A 15,218-nucleotide genomic window follows, 5' to 3' on the forward strand; every position below is an offset into this window, starting at 1 on the left:
GGAGAGGGTGTTGCGAGGAAGAGAGAGAGAGAGAGATAGAGAGAGAGGAAGAGAGACTTGTCTAAGACCCAGCAGAGATGAAATCTGACCAGGGATTTCCCTCATAGAAGCCCAGAATTCTAGAGTTGGATGGGACCTTGGAGATTGTCCTACCCCTCCCATTGGGATCTCTTCCCTGAGGTTATGGGTACGTTTGATCTGTGTAAAAGATGGGGAGTGTGTCTCTCCTTACACCTTCACCCTTCCCTTTATAGATACTCACACCTAGTTCATGGAAGACTGTTTTCCCCACTAGGCTTGACCGCTCCCTTAATACCTCTGCCACCATATAACCTTTATTTAATTCATTTGGTCTCACTGAGAGCCTACCTATAATGAAAGATGCCACACTGTATGTTGTGAACGAAAGGACTTATAATTTATTAATGACACATAAGACGGTAAAGAGGATTTATTTGTGTGTTCAATAAAAGCTCTGAAATTAACATTTCATTTATTCCTAGCCTAATCTAACTTCTCGCGCCATATTGATCCCAAAACAACAGACTGACTCACCCCTATTTAAATCCCACTCACTTAACACTCTCCACCAATCATACGCCAGCACACCAAGATTCCATTCATTCTCTCCCACCTCCCGCCTTAACTAACTTACCATATTTACTCTACACAAATCACTTAAACAACATTATCATAAATAAACATACCAACCTGCACAATAACTCACATTACATAGCCGGACATGACAGAGATAATCTAGTCCAATCCTTGCTCAGTGCGAGATCCAGCTATGCCCTTATCCGGACAGGATAAGCTTGCTTCAATTGTCTATGCTCTGGTAACCTCCAAGTTTGATTATTGCAATGAATCTATGTGGGGCTGCCCTTGAAGACAGTTCAGAAACTGCAGCTTGTGCAAAATGCAGCAGTCAGATTGATTACAGGGACTAGAAGGTCTGATCACATAAGATCGACTCTGGCCTATTTGCACTGGTTGCATATATGATGCTGAGTTTGATTCAAGGTGCTGGTTTTAACCTATAAAGCCCAACACAGCTTGGGACCATACCTGATGTAGCACCTCTCCTGACATGAATCTACCTGTACTCCATGCTCAGCATCTAAGGTCCTCCTCTGGGTGCCTCCTCCAAGGGAGGATTGGAAGGTGGCAACGAAGGAGAGGGCTTTTTCAGTGGTGGCCCTCATCTGTGGAATGATCTACCCAGCAATGCCTGCGTGGTGCAACACTGACAGTTTTCCAGTTTCAGGTTAAGACCTATCTCTTTTCTATGGGGTGGTACAAAAATGCAAATAATAATAATAATAATAATAATAATAATAATAATAATAATAATAATAATGGGATGCAAATATAGCATCCTTGCCAGATGACCACCCAGCCTCTGCTTCATCTCTTAAGAGCTACACTTGGTTCTACACTTGCTCCCAGGACTGGAAAAGATGCCTGCAGCCTGTACAGCACACATATGTATCAGAGTCACCTTATTGTATATAGTAGTTGACCTCTTTCCCTTAAAGTTATAGTACTATATTTCAACCAAATGTTATACTTTTTGGAGTAGATCTGCTAGGTTCAAAGTGGTCTGGCTTGCATGATCACAGATTAGTTTATCTCCATATTTGGGTCTGGAAATATTTCTCCAAGGCTTTGATTGGTGGGTGTCCAAGGGTAAGGTATAGCCAGGTATACCCTATAGCAGATTTGCATGACTTATAACTCATGGATCACAGGCCACCAGCCATGCACAGCAGTCTGACCGCGAAGATCGAGATCAATTGGACCAGATGACTTTCAACCTATTTCCATCCCTATTGTTTTAAGACTGTTCAATTCTACACAAGGTTTCAAGTGATGAATGCTAAAACCATCTGGATCAAAGTGATCACTGAAAATGAAAGCGAGAACTCTGACAAGGTTTTGCTGCCAATGCATGGAATCTAGTATTCATTTGGTAAATTTACGCTAATATCCTGACGACAAAGGAACTCTTTGTTAGCTGCATAATCAGCCCTACATTAAGAGTTTTTTTGTGCAGTTCCTTCCTGCTATGATTTCCCGTCATTAACTCCTTCTGATTTCCTTTTTAAATTGCAGCCCTCAGACCACCTCATAACTGTATGTTTCAAAGGAACCACTGAACAAAACTTTCTCTTTCCCCACCCAAATGTCCCCAAGTTTTCACCCCCACCATGGTCAGGAAGTAGGGTCCAATGAAGGTGGGGGAAATACTCTGGGCTGATCTAGCAAGATCCGTAACTGGCAGCGCTGCTCTCAAGGCAAGTACTGGGAGCACAAGCCCAGGTCCCCCATTCAGCAGAATGAGAAGAGCGCCCCAAGAGAACAGAGTGGGCTTACCCAATTTTGAAGGAGGTGGAATAATATACATTGGGCTGAAGCCAATGTTAGTTAGTATATCCATCGAAATGAATGGGACTTAAGTTAGTGGAAGTGGGTGGCTTTGATTTTGGTGGGGCTGAGTTGCAGTCAGAACCAGCCAGAACTCTAAAGGAGCTATCCAAGATGTGAACCTATTTTGAGGGAAGGGTTCAGCACATTGGAAGGTTCTTTAGAGTTCTGGATGGTTCTGTCTGAAACCCAGAATGGATTCAGAGCCCCACTGAAATCAGAGCCACCAGCCTCCACTGTGACTAACCTATGCCCCATTCATTTCAATGGGTCTACTCTAAATAGGACTAACTTTGGATTCAACCCATCACCACCTAAAGAGATTGGGGGTATGTAGGACCATGAGGTCCAGAGTCTAAAATTACCTAATGACACTACTGATGACTGGATGCTAAGAACTCCAGATAGAGTAAAAAAATAAAAAATAAAAAAACCTATGTTATTGTACTGTGCTAATGTTAAAAAAAAAAAAAAAAGTTTCGGTTTCCCCCAAATTTGTTCTCATTTCCAGGACCACCAAATTTTGACTCACTCATGACTATAACGTTTCCTAGACTCAAAATGGATTCCACAGCTGATGACCCTGGTTTTCCTCAAACCTCAACTTCAATTCTTCTTTGACCACTGACTCCTGCTGAGGCCAGGGCTTTTGCCCATGCCTGTGGAGTTCTCTCTCTCCCCATAACACACACAATGGGATGAGAGCTTCTGCTGTGTAAAGAGTCTGGGCAGAGGTCACTGTTCTTGTTCTCATGGCTGCCGTCATCTCCTCACTTTCAGCCAACAGATGCCCTGGCTCTCCAGCGGTGCCCCTTTCTCTAGGGCTAAGGTGGTGTGCAGAAGTGCCAGGAAATAACTTGAAAGTTTTCCAATTGCCTGCAGGTTCTGATGTTCCTCCCCCAGTTCCTCTGTTCTCCTGATATGTAGGGCTTGTTCTCTCTGCCCTACACAGATCTAGGGTCAGATGCTGCTGGAGGGATTCTGGATTGGCAGTGGTGAGGAGGAAGAGGAGCTGCAGGAGCATCGTCATCAGCTGCTCCTTCTACCACTCCCTCTGGGTCCAGTACCCACCACCCTCTTTGCTACTCACCTGCATGCTTTTGCAACAGCATCAGGCACAGGATCCCTCTGTGTGCTTGTAAGTGAGCGTATGTGTCAGGAACTGGAAGAAGCCAGAGGTAGAGGCTGCAGGCAAGGGAACTGAGGGGAAAGCTGTCAGATTACTTCATGCCTGTGCACAGCAGAGATGAAGCAGCCTGTTTAGCATGAATGGCTCCTGCCCTGCTGCTTTTGGGCCTTTGGCCCAGGCCTGGCTTTTGTAGCCTGGCTGATTGACAGTGGGTCCCCTGACACTATATGAGTCCTGGCACAGGCCCAAGAATGCCAACAACTGATGTAGATCTGCTGGGATTCACTAAAATGGCACCTTGTTTCCACTCTCAGAACTCAGTACTGATCTACAACTACAAATAACTATAGGGCGGGATTAATTTAGCCGCATGTACAAGTTTGTACTTTTTTGGTTTTGAAACGTGGTGATGGTGGTGGGGGAAAAGAAGGGTCCTGAGACACACCCCAATTTCCTAACATCCTACCTGGATTTTCTGTTGATCAAAGTTGTTTCTTTTCTATTTGCTGAGAATTGTGAACCATAGGATTATTTTAAAAAAATTAAGTGGAAATATTTAAACGATTAGCTATTTAAATAATTAGCCATTTAAATGATTAGCCATTGCCTTATTCTGAATAACAATCCAGGATTTATTACAGGATGACCTTACAAATTTAATTGTAGTTAATACTTTTGTGGAGTTTTGGGTTTTTTTCTTCTTCTAAAAGCTAGGAAGATGAATTGATAAGAATTTTAGATTCTTTTGCTCAATTACCCTGTTTATCATACAGTTCAAGAAGCAGGGAAGACTCAACGTTTTTTTATCCCTAGCTCAACTCACCATCACATTGAATTACCTTCAGTTCCACTACACTTTTTTAAAAAACTACATTTACTATTGGCTCTTTGTCTAAACGGAATATATATATATATATATATATATATATATATATATATATATATATCTTTGTCTAAGTGCTGCAATTTGTGCCACTATTATATTAAGCATTTCGTTTGGTAGTTAAAACAGGAAGAAGCATCCATTTGACATTTTGTAGTTAGATTTCATATAGGAGAAATACTTATTTAAAAAATAAATAAATCCAAAAAAACATTGTACTGAAGTCTGCCTGGAGCCTCTGCACTGAGGGAAAAAGCCAGGTCTGGGCCAAAGGGCAGAATCTAAAGGGCTCCCACATTTATGAAGCTAGTTCCCTTCAGTAAGTGTACTTCACTTAGGTTTTAGCTGGCAGGGAACTGCTAGAAGGAAAACCATTGCAAAAAATGGAGGAATATAGCTTTGCCATGCTGCTAATGCTAATTATATATAGTGTATTCCTCTGACCCCATGAAATTTATGGGAAATAATTTTGACTGGTTTAAAAGGTGGGTTATATAAACAGTAGCCCAGATCATTAAAACCTATGATAAATGCTTGCAAGGTTTCATCTAATGCAAACAACTGCCATAAATACATTGAATCTATTCCAATTAGGGGTAGATCTACACTACTGCTTTAGAGTGGCATTGAAGTACACTGATAGCTGTTGGGGTACAATCCGCATTCAATATACCGCTTTCAGAGTGTTATTTCCTGCTTTTTATTCCACATATGTAATGATTTAACACAAGTAATAGATCTGGCCTGGGTTTCAGGCCTTCAGGAGACAGAAACAGCCTTGGTTGCTCTGGCAGATGAATGGGTAGGGTGAGTACAATCCTCTCCCGAGCATCTCAGTGTCTTTCAGGACCTTCAACAATGGCTTCCTGTTCTGGAGAACAGACAACAATAAAACATCACAAACTATATGTCATGTGGCGAAATACTACCAAACGCACACTTAAAAATGGTAAGACACGTTCTAACGACGAGTGTAGATCCCCTCCAGGAGTGCTTTTCACTGGCTTAGGCTGGTATGCCAATGGTGGCCCTGTTGCCTTGGTTATCCATGCACTAGTGACATCCAGGTTGGACCAATATAATGCCATCTACATGGGGCTTCTTTTAAAGATGGTTCTGTTACTTCAGCAGGTATAGAATGGAGTACCCGAGTACTGTTAGGGGACTAGGCAGTCAGTTCATGTGACCAGCTGTACTGGTTGCCAGTGTGTTTCTGGGCCCAATTTAAAGTGCTGGTTTTAACTTTTAAAGCCTTAAATAGTTTTGTGCTGATTTACTCTAAGAACACGCTTCACTTGTACCAGCCTACCCACACTTTAAGATCAGCAATGCCCAGCTCTGAGAAAAGTCAGCTTGGTAAGTATGAGTCAGAGGGCCTTTCCTGCAATGCCCCTCCCCTGCCCATGTCTCTGGAATACATTACCAACTGGGGTCCATCAGACCCCATCATTACAAGCTTTCAGGAAAGCCCGGAAGACTCCTATATTCATGTTGGCTCAGCTAAAACTGTTTATTAGATCTTAGCATTTCTTTGATGGAAGAAACCAATATCCTATGGTTTTGGTTTTATGATACACATTTATGTTAACAAATTTATTTTATTCTAACAACCATCACTGTCTTTTCTTAAATTATTTTGTTCTTATTGTCCCACATTTTATGTTGGATGCTGCCTTGAAAACGCCTTTACCCTTAAAGCTGGTCTAAAAATATTTTAAATAAATATAGAAATGAAAAAAAAATGACACCTGGAAGTAACTTGATATTGAAGGTGCAGTCCTGATTGCCATTTGCAGAGGCCAAAACCACTTCTCACAGGTTCTAGGCTTGTCAACTTTTCTGGTTTCCCTACTCATCCCCAGGACATGGTTGAGCTTATAAACGTCACTCCAACAGCATGATGGAATCCATTTACAAGAGTAGTTCCCATGTGTCTGGAAGAACTTTCAAAGGAAACACTGGGGACAAAAGCCATCAGGAGGGATACCTGAGCAGCAGGGGACAGGTAAGACCCATGGAAATTCCAAGAACACAGGGCCAGCACTACCACTAGGCAGGGTGAGGCAGTTGCCCCAGGCAGCAGATGCTGAAAGGCAACAGCAAGGTGTTTAAGAAGAAAACTGCATGCCTTCCTTGCAGCCTACTTTGCACCTTGTAAATTAGTCTGCTACCTTCAAGTTGGGAAACATTGTCACATCATTAGTATAGAAGATTCATCTGCCAGTCCAGAATGGGAGGGGGCACCATCTTGTCCTTTCCTCAGGCAGCAAAATGTATTGGGCTGTCCATGCAAGAACAGCACACATCACTTTCAGTATTTGTGGAAGCCTGAGTGTTCATAAGTCCCATCATCTGATCTAGCATAGTTTAGTTATGTAGACCACTTATGGGACTGACCTGCTGGAAAGGATCAAGATAATGAAAGGTAATATATAAATGCTGAGAGGGGCGTGCACGCTAATAAGACACAGCTTTGAGTTTGGCAGAAGATTGCGATTTCACATAAAAGCAATAGTGCCATTGTGACAGGAAGGAAATTCTTCCCTGAGCTGAAGCCAGCCAGTAACCAGCTCAGCTTTAGTAGAAATGAAAACCTTGCATGGGCAACTCCAAGCTGGGACAACATATAATGATTTTCTAATGGGAAATATATATAGTGTCCATATCTGATCAACTGAAGGAAATAGCTAGTGCAGAAGTAATAGGAAAAAATGTCTGTGATATTTTTTCCTGAATCTAATATTGCCCATGACACAAACAGGATTTTGGAAATTCAAAATATTGGTCTTCAAATACCCAGTTTCTTTATTAATATTTTATTGGGGCAGGTGAATGTAAACTTGGGGTGGGGGGAACCGCTACAAACACCTCACTTTTGGTTTTAGCATCCTCCTATATTTTCCCCCACCCTGTGAATATGCAAGTATGATCAGTTACAATGAAGGAGTTCCTCTTTTATTTATGGAATATCGCACACTCAATAGAAAAGAAAACATTAACGAACCTGGCTGACATCTTCATCAGCCACAGGAGGGATTGGCTTGTCCAACATTACAATGCCATTTCTAAAGCAAAGCCAAAATGAAAACCTAAATCTTCCAAGTACAAATGCTCAGGCGCTCTGCCCAGTTTCAGATGTATCCAGGAAATCTAAAGTGCTGTTGTAGTAGATACAAAGAAACAAGCCATTCCACTAGCAGAGTTTCACTTTAGTATTAAAATGCCAGCCCATCCAGTTATTCCAAGGAAGCGACATCGCATGGTCATGGGTGTACAGATTTCCAGACTTCAAATAGGATTTTTATGAGGTGTTACACAATGCCTTTGGGTTGGAACCCTCCATCTAGAAGTAGTTACTGTCATTCGATTTCCAGCTGGGGGTAAAAAAGAACCATTTTATTTGTCATTGGAATGGATTTGGATGACTTCTAGTAACATTTCAAAAGTGAGAAGGTGGCCACTTTCACCATGCAAACAGGGGGCTATTCCTTCCTACTTTCTCCTTCCCCCCAGGTTTATTTTTCCTCCCCCCCCCCCCAAAGCAGGTGCTTCGAAACAAGGCTTTTATCCTGACATTGACCTGGCTCTTTCACAGAATTTTGCAGAGATCCAGATGACATTCAGTGCTAAATGTCCTATGTTTTCCCACCACTTCTTCCATCTTTTTTTCTTAGGTGGGGAGTGGGGGGTGAGGAGAGAGAATTGGGAGAGCTGCACAATGCCTTCTGAGTAGCAGTGCAAAGATCCCTCTGTCTGGAAGCACCCATGGTTCTTTCAGTTCTTGGTTTATAGGAAGTAGGAAAATCTGATTTCTCTCTGCTATCCTGCTAGTCTCTCTCTCTCTCTCTCTCTCCTCCCCCACCCACACTTTCTCTCCCCTCCTTTCTCAAGTAAACAAGGTGTGATCCAGATGCCTTGTTCCCACAAAAGGTGAGGGGAGAATGGGTGGCTTCCCTGGTCGGTGTATCTCAGTTAAGCTATGCTGTCCTCAGGGGCATCATTCGCATCCCAGGGACCCGTGCAGCATTGAAGAAAGCCAGGCAAGCCGGCAGATGGTTCCCATAGCTTTTGTCACCCCTGGGGAGCAAGGGCTTGCCTTGTGCGATGCTACTGGCATTTTAAGAGCCTTCACCCTTATGGAAGCCCTGTGAAGTGTGAATAATTGAGAGCCTGAATCAGGATCTCAAATGGGTGACTTCGCCATTGCGATCCTGGTGGGTTTTTTCACCCCCACCCCCACTTCCCCGAATGCCTTGACTCTCTCTTTCTCCCGCTCTCCAGCATCTAGTTCAGCCCACCCCATCCGGCTGTATAATGGCAGATCTGACCGTGCATATATCCTCAGCATCATCAAAACCCATTCGCGCACATGCGCCTGCTGCTGTATGGCAAGAAGACGGGTTTAAAAACAGGGAATGGGACAGGAGAGCGAAGTCCGGGTTTCTGGAGCAGGAAACGTCTCTGAACTCCAGTCACGTTTGATGGAACCGGAAGCATGCGCACAAGCTGAGCACGGAGCTCTCCAAGTGCTGAAATTTATAGTCTGTGTGTAAGATCGCGGCTCTCTCTCTTCTCATTCCGGCACAGGGAGCGTAGCTTTCCTTTCTTTTCTTTTTTCTTTCCCTCCCAAGCCCGACACCAATCATACTCTTTCGATATTTACAACTTGCTGATAAGGAAAAAGGTGGAAGGCAAACAGCCTCTTCCCCATTTTAACGACGCTACAGAAAAATACCGATTTGTAAGCCCAAGGGAAATAAAATCAGCTCCAGAAGACAGACCAGCGTGGCAGCGTTATTCCAATTTGCATGATGTTAAGGTAGAGAAGGATTTGGGTTTCCTTGCAAGGTGTGTGTGTGTGTGGGGGGGCATTCCGTATTTGGGTAGAAGCAGCCCAGAGAATTGCCAGTTCCAGATGCTTTGCATCTCTTGTAGTTGCTGCTTGGGATGAGCCTGGGTTTAACCTAACCATGATTCCAAGGACTGGCTCTTTTGATTTCTTACCATCTCCAATGCATACAAATGCAGGTCTTTTCTTTCTGATTTTAAAGAAATTTAAATTATTGCTGGATTTGGGAATTTAGACAAGACATTGTACTTTCTAACACCCCCTCCCCTTTCATTGACACTGGAATCGTTTCTGGGATATTTTTTCCACATTCAACGCAGAAAACAGGAGGAATGAACCGACAGCTAGTGAACATTTTGACAGCCTTGTTTGCCTTTTTCTTAGAAACACACCACTTCAGGTAGGTAAAATCATTAATGTTCTGTAAGCTTCTCTTAAGAGTGCAGGCTTTTAGAACTATACAGAGAGACTATCTCCATAAACCTGACATATTTTGCTGAGTCTGTAAACATTTCATTTTAAATTCGAATAGAGTAGGGACAGCTTTTCCATTTGGGAAAAAAAACTGTTGCTTGGTAACACACTTTAAAAAAAAATCCACACAAGTTTGGGCAATAGTGAAGTTATATAGTTAACATTTCCTTTAGAATAAAATGTTTATAGGCTATCAAACTGAAAATATTTCCCTGGTCAATGGAATTATCCTTTGAAATATACCAAACAGCCCCTCTCTTGCCTGTGCAGGATCATGAAATCAGTTGGCATCTCAGGACATGCACTTGAGATCACTTACGGTGTATTAGTTACCCTCTAATACATTCTAACCACCTTGTTGTACTCACAGTCAGGGAGACTAAAGGGTGGGTTTCCCTGCCCATTAATGCATGCTAACCTGTGAAATAGCAGTTCTGTTCTATGGAAGTGTCTGTGCATAAGGGATTTTAGGTTTGCCACTACTCTGGAATAATTAACATGTGGTAAAACTGATATGTATGTAGTACAAGAGAGATGGATCTTTGCTTGGGTGAGAAATCTAAAAAGAACCCATCATTCCACTTCTTATCACTTCGGGGAACATCTCTAGGTCAATTTAACATGCACAGATCAGTTGTTTCAACTAAATGTCCAGTAGAATGAAAAAAGAGGTGTGAAACTGACAAATCAGTGCTTTACCTGAGTTTTATTATATGGTTCTTTCTTTGAAAGGCCATGAGAAAATACAGAACAAGCTTGAAATAGTAAATGTACACTTGAGTGAAACTATTGGTGCTTTTGAGAGGTTATTTCAAATAACTAAAGTGTAGATGATGTATTATTATGTATTCTATCCATTCACTTGGGTGAGCCAACCCCTCCCACTATGTTTTTTTAGAAAGTGCTGCCATGTCTGTTTAGTAATATTTAACATGGAAACCAGGCATGTAATGTTAAAAAAGTTGATGAGGTTGTAAGTAACATGTTGCTGTTCCATAGTGCACAAATCAGACATACTTCTTGACTTTCAGGGTCAGATCACATATAATGCATGTGTGTGTGGTCCTATGTGCTGCAGATTCATTATATGAATACAGTATTTCTTTTTGTTTGTTTCTGCAATCTCTCCTTGCATTTAATTAATGTGTATTACTTATTCTTAAAAAAGCACAAGAACACAAACTATTGTAAAGACCCTTAACAATAAGATTGATTCTCATCCCTATTGGATGGTTTATTAAAACAGACATCAAGTAAAGGACACAGTTTCACACAGCAGGATATATTAAACTCTGTGTGACAGTGTGGTTTATGAAAGAATTCATATCCTTGTGGATCAAATTTATTCATTTCAAGTGCTTCTTTTTCTTTGTCTGTAGGGGGGAAAGCCTGACATTTTTTACACAGAAAGCTATGAAAGCATGAGACCACAATTAATACCTAATAGGATATAAATTGATATGGCTGTTGCAGGAAGGGACCATTATCCATGCTTGGTGAGAGCTGATAGAAAATTAAAATCCTCACATCTTTCTGTTTCCCAGAGGAAACAGACAGAATTAGTGAACAATCAAATCATTTAATTAATGCCTATTAAGGTTTTTACCTTTTATATTTGTTCTGGACATGAACACAGCCAATGTTTCCAACTGTTGTGTGATGGGTTTTGCCAGTCAGTCTTTCAAACTTGTTATTAACCCAGTATGTAAGGCAGACATACATTCAATGTACATTTGACACATTCCATGGGCTACTGTGATAAAAACTCTTAGGAAGTAATACAATGAAACGTCTCTTGATTTAAATTTTTTAAAAGATTTAAAAAAGATTTTAAAAGATTTTTAAAGATTTAAAAGATTTTAAAATCTTTAAAAGATTTTTTAAAATCTTTGACATTTTTCATTGATTCCTGAAGAGTTTTGATCCACTTGACGTTTATATACTTGAGAATTATATTGGTATATCTAGAATGTATTCCTCCATATGAGCAACATGTTGCTGTTTTTTTAAAAAACAAATTTACGTTAGTTTTGTCTGTAAAAATGATGTAAATAAAATGAAATAATTATTGCTAATGACGGCTAATAATTTGTTTAGGATGACTTTCTGTAAAGAACATGATTCCAGATCTGGAAAATCCCCTTCACAGTCAATGTCTCCTTCAGATTTCTTGGATAAACTGATGGGACGGACATCAGGTTATGATGCACGAATAAGACCAAATTTTAAAGGTAAGATCTTTTTAAGTTTTGTATAAATTCATTGGGAATAAGTAAAATACAAATTGTGATAACTATACAATACATTAAAATTCTCAGATGCTTTATTCTTCATGAGCCTTTCCCAACCTGATGCCCACCAGATGTTTTGGATGACAACTCCTATCATACCTAGTGATTAGCCATGTTGACTGGAGCAGGTAGAAGTAGTAGTATGGAACATCTGCGGGGGGGGGGCACCAGGCTGGGAAAGTCTGCTCTAGATTTAGGCCATTACATGGCCCTGTTCTCACAGGCATGTCCACCACTCAATAATTAAAAGGATGCCTTGCATGTCTGAAGGATCCATCACAGATTGACACCACCAACCAAACTGTCATAATACTTTGCTTCCTTTCAATAACTGTATTTTGTTGAGTCAGTTCACACATGTAGTTGTCAATCATCAAGATCTGGTTCATACATATGCTTGATTTCATATAGCTTATCCCTGTGGATTTCATGACTAGTGTGTCAACGACTCTACTTAAAATAATTGTTTTTGAGTTGGTATCAGGTGAAATGTCAGTCCTGTCTGTGGTGTTAGATCTGTGATGACCCATTCATCACCAGCTGCTGCAGTCCTCAAGTAATGATTGTGCATGTGTGAATCAGTTCCAAGTGTTCAATAATCAAGGGATGCACATGCAGCTGTAAACTAGCCCTTAGTTATGCCAAAATTTTATTACTCTGATTTTAGAGTTGTGGAGCTTTGCTGGTTTGAACAGGTGAATAATGGCACAAATCTAAAGGATTGTAGTTGAGTGACCCTATGAAAATACAGTAGAGAATTAGTACTTTGTTTTTGCTCAACTGATGCTCTAACCATAGTCATGCTAAGAGAGATTGTGTAAAATCAAACAGTTTTCCTGCTTCTGTAACTCATGACTCCATCTTAATTTCTAACCAGAAGTAGACCTAAAAGAAACATATGTGGATATACAAGTTCTTGATGTTTAACCACAACTTGTGATATTTAAATTGGTTATTTCAGATTGGTCTGCTGAAGTATCTCGGACCCTATTTAGTCCACTCTGAAGTAAGTGGGGTGGTGATTAAAGCATAGAAGGTTAATTCTGAACCAGTGCTAAAGATATATCCATAAAACACTTGAAGAGACAATGCCCTCAACTTGATACAAAGAAGTGTTTTCCTGTCAAATCCTAAAATTAGATCTTTGCTATACTTGGGCATTCTAGCTATGATGCATTGAAAATTATTCCATTCTAGCACCTGGTGCACAGGAGAGGATTCAAAATCGGAGATTTCCAGAGCAGTATGTAGACATCAGCATCTGATATTTCCCCTTCTTCTTTATGCCCAGAACAGCAGCTCAAGGACTTAGACCACATAGCAGACAGGAGGTGGTACATTTGATCATAGGAGCTACAGGAGACTGCACTTGCAGATCTATCAAACTACCAACTTCTATTAGGAACTGTGAGCTGAAAGGGTTGCTAAGCTTTGAAAAGTGGCTATAAAATATATCTTTCTGCTTCTCAAGTCTGCTCCCTTGGTGAACTCTGGATCCTTTCTTTTGGTATTCAGTGTCTTCTGTTTCCTTAGCCTTCTAGTTGCTCCCTTTTAAGCCTCTGCAGGAATCTGTTGAGAAGTTACAAAGTATGGGAACATGCATTGGTATACCAAGCTGCTGCCTCTCTGACTGAGCTACCAGAAGCTTTCTCAGATGTGATGTTGAGGACTACAAGGCTGATAAGCAATGTTAGGTGGATAGGTACTAGGACACAGTTTGGTGGTGGCTCCTCTGGAATTCACTTCCCTAGGAAATAAGTGTCCTTTTTGTCAATTTTTAAAGAAAAACCACAAAACATTTTTATTTTAATCTGCATTGTATTAATTGTTGTGATAAATTAACTGCTACTGCTCAGTTAAGGGGATGTAAAGGCATTTTAATGGATGGTTATTTAATTATCTAAGAGGTTTATAAGCCTCTTTTGATTTTGTATACTATTATAGTTTTATCAAGTATGGTACACTGCCTTGGGAGGGTGGTTATGTCCTGAAAGGCAGTGTATAAATCATGTACAGAGGAAACCTATGGCGGATGAAGGCCCTTTTTCATAGAATCATAGAATAGCAGAGTCGGAAGGGGCCTACAAGGCCATCGAGTCCAACCACCGTGAAAAGGTAAAATGGTGCCTCCCATTGGCACCAAAGGATTGAAAATTAACTACACTAGCTCCAGGACTGGTGTAGTTTCTGGGCTGTTTCAGGGGCATATTGGGGGAATGGGATTGCTTTGCATCCTGCATATTCAAGGTGTCCCTTGATTTGCCCCTGACATGGCTCCTGTTTTTCCTACCATCATGGGATACTGAAGTAGTGATGGTGGCAGGTGTTTCTGTTGCTGAAATGCAGAGGCCTCCAACAAGGGACAGCCCCACCGCCCGCTCTGTCCACAATATCTTGCAGCCCTTTGAACACTCTCCCATAAAATGGCTTCCTTAATAAATAAAATAAAAAGTCCATGGAAAATGCAATGATGTTTTAAAGGAAGAGTCACATTCTTCATGCTGCACATTGGGAATAGGGTTAAAACTAAAAGTTGATATGGAGATGACTGCTCATGCTGCTCATAATGGTTTATAGGCTCCAGTCCAGACTTATAAAACCTAGCAGGAAAGTAGAATACCCATTCTTGAGAATACTCAAGCAAAGGCTTAAATTTGTACGTGCTCCTTCAAGTAGTCACTGTGTATGTGCCTAACTTTAACTTTGTGTATTCCAACCACATTGATTTAATTGGATAAAGCATATTTGGTAAGCGTTGATGAAGATGGCGACATTTAGGAAAACCTATGGTAAAACATGGATTTTTGAATAAGTTTTCATTCTGAATCAGGGCTGGGGCCTGTATTTGTTAACTGTAAACTGTTACATTTTGTTCAGACATAGGTAATTGTTTAGGCATCAGTGAGTTTTCACAGAATGTTTTCAGAAGGTGTAAAGGAAGAAAGAAATTCTTTGATTTGTTTAGTACTGCCGTAAGTTTGAAGTAAGAATACATTAATTAATTAATTAATTAATTAATTTCTATATCACCCAATAGCCAAAACTCTCTGGGCTGCTTTTGGGGCAGATTGGGGAATAGAAGAGCTTTGGATCCTGCATATTCAAGGTCTCCCTTGTTGACCCTGATATGCCCGCTTTTTCCTCTTTAAGTTGCATTGAGTTGTT

At 40.8% G+C, this 15,218-nt stretch overlaps 1 protein-coding gene across 2 annotated transcripts in view; it reads left to right on the forward strand.

Moving 5' to 3' along the window:
- The first annotated feature begins 8,968 nt into the window (after nt 1-8,968).
- The window catches only part of GLRA2 (glycine receptor alpha 2), a 147,096-nt gene continuing 140,846 nt past the window's right edge, over nt 8,969-15,218 (forward strand). For both annotated transcript variants that reach the window (XM_063127526.1, XM_063127527.1), the window contains exons 1-3: nt 8,969-9,258; nt 9,609-9,688; nt 11,860-11,993. In XM_063127526.1, coding sequence (XP_062983596.1) covers nt 9,621-9,688; nt 11,860-11,993 — 202 coding nt within the window. In that variant the 5' untranslated portion in view covers nt 8,969-9,258; nt 9,609-9,620. The remainder of the gene's footprint in view (nt 9,259-9,608; nt 9,689-11,859; nt 11,994-15,218) is intronic.

This window comes from Elgaria multicarinata, chromosome 5 (assembly GCF_023053635.1).
Source record: "Elgaria multicarinata webbii isolate HBS135686 ecotype San Diego chromosome 5, rElgMul1.1.pri, whole genome shotgun sequence".
Lineage (NCBI taxonomy): Eukaryota > Metazoa > Chordata > Lepidosauria > Squamata > Anguidae > Elgaria > Elgaria multicarinata.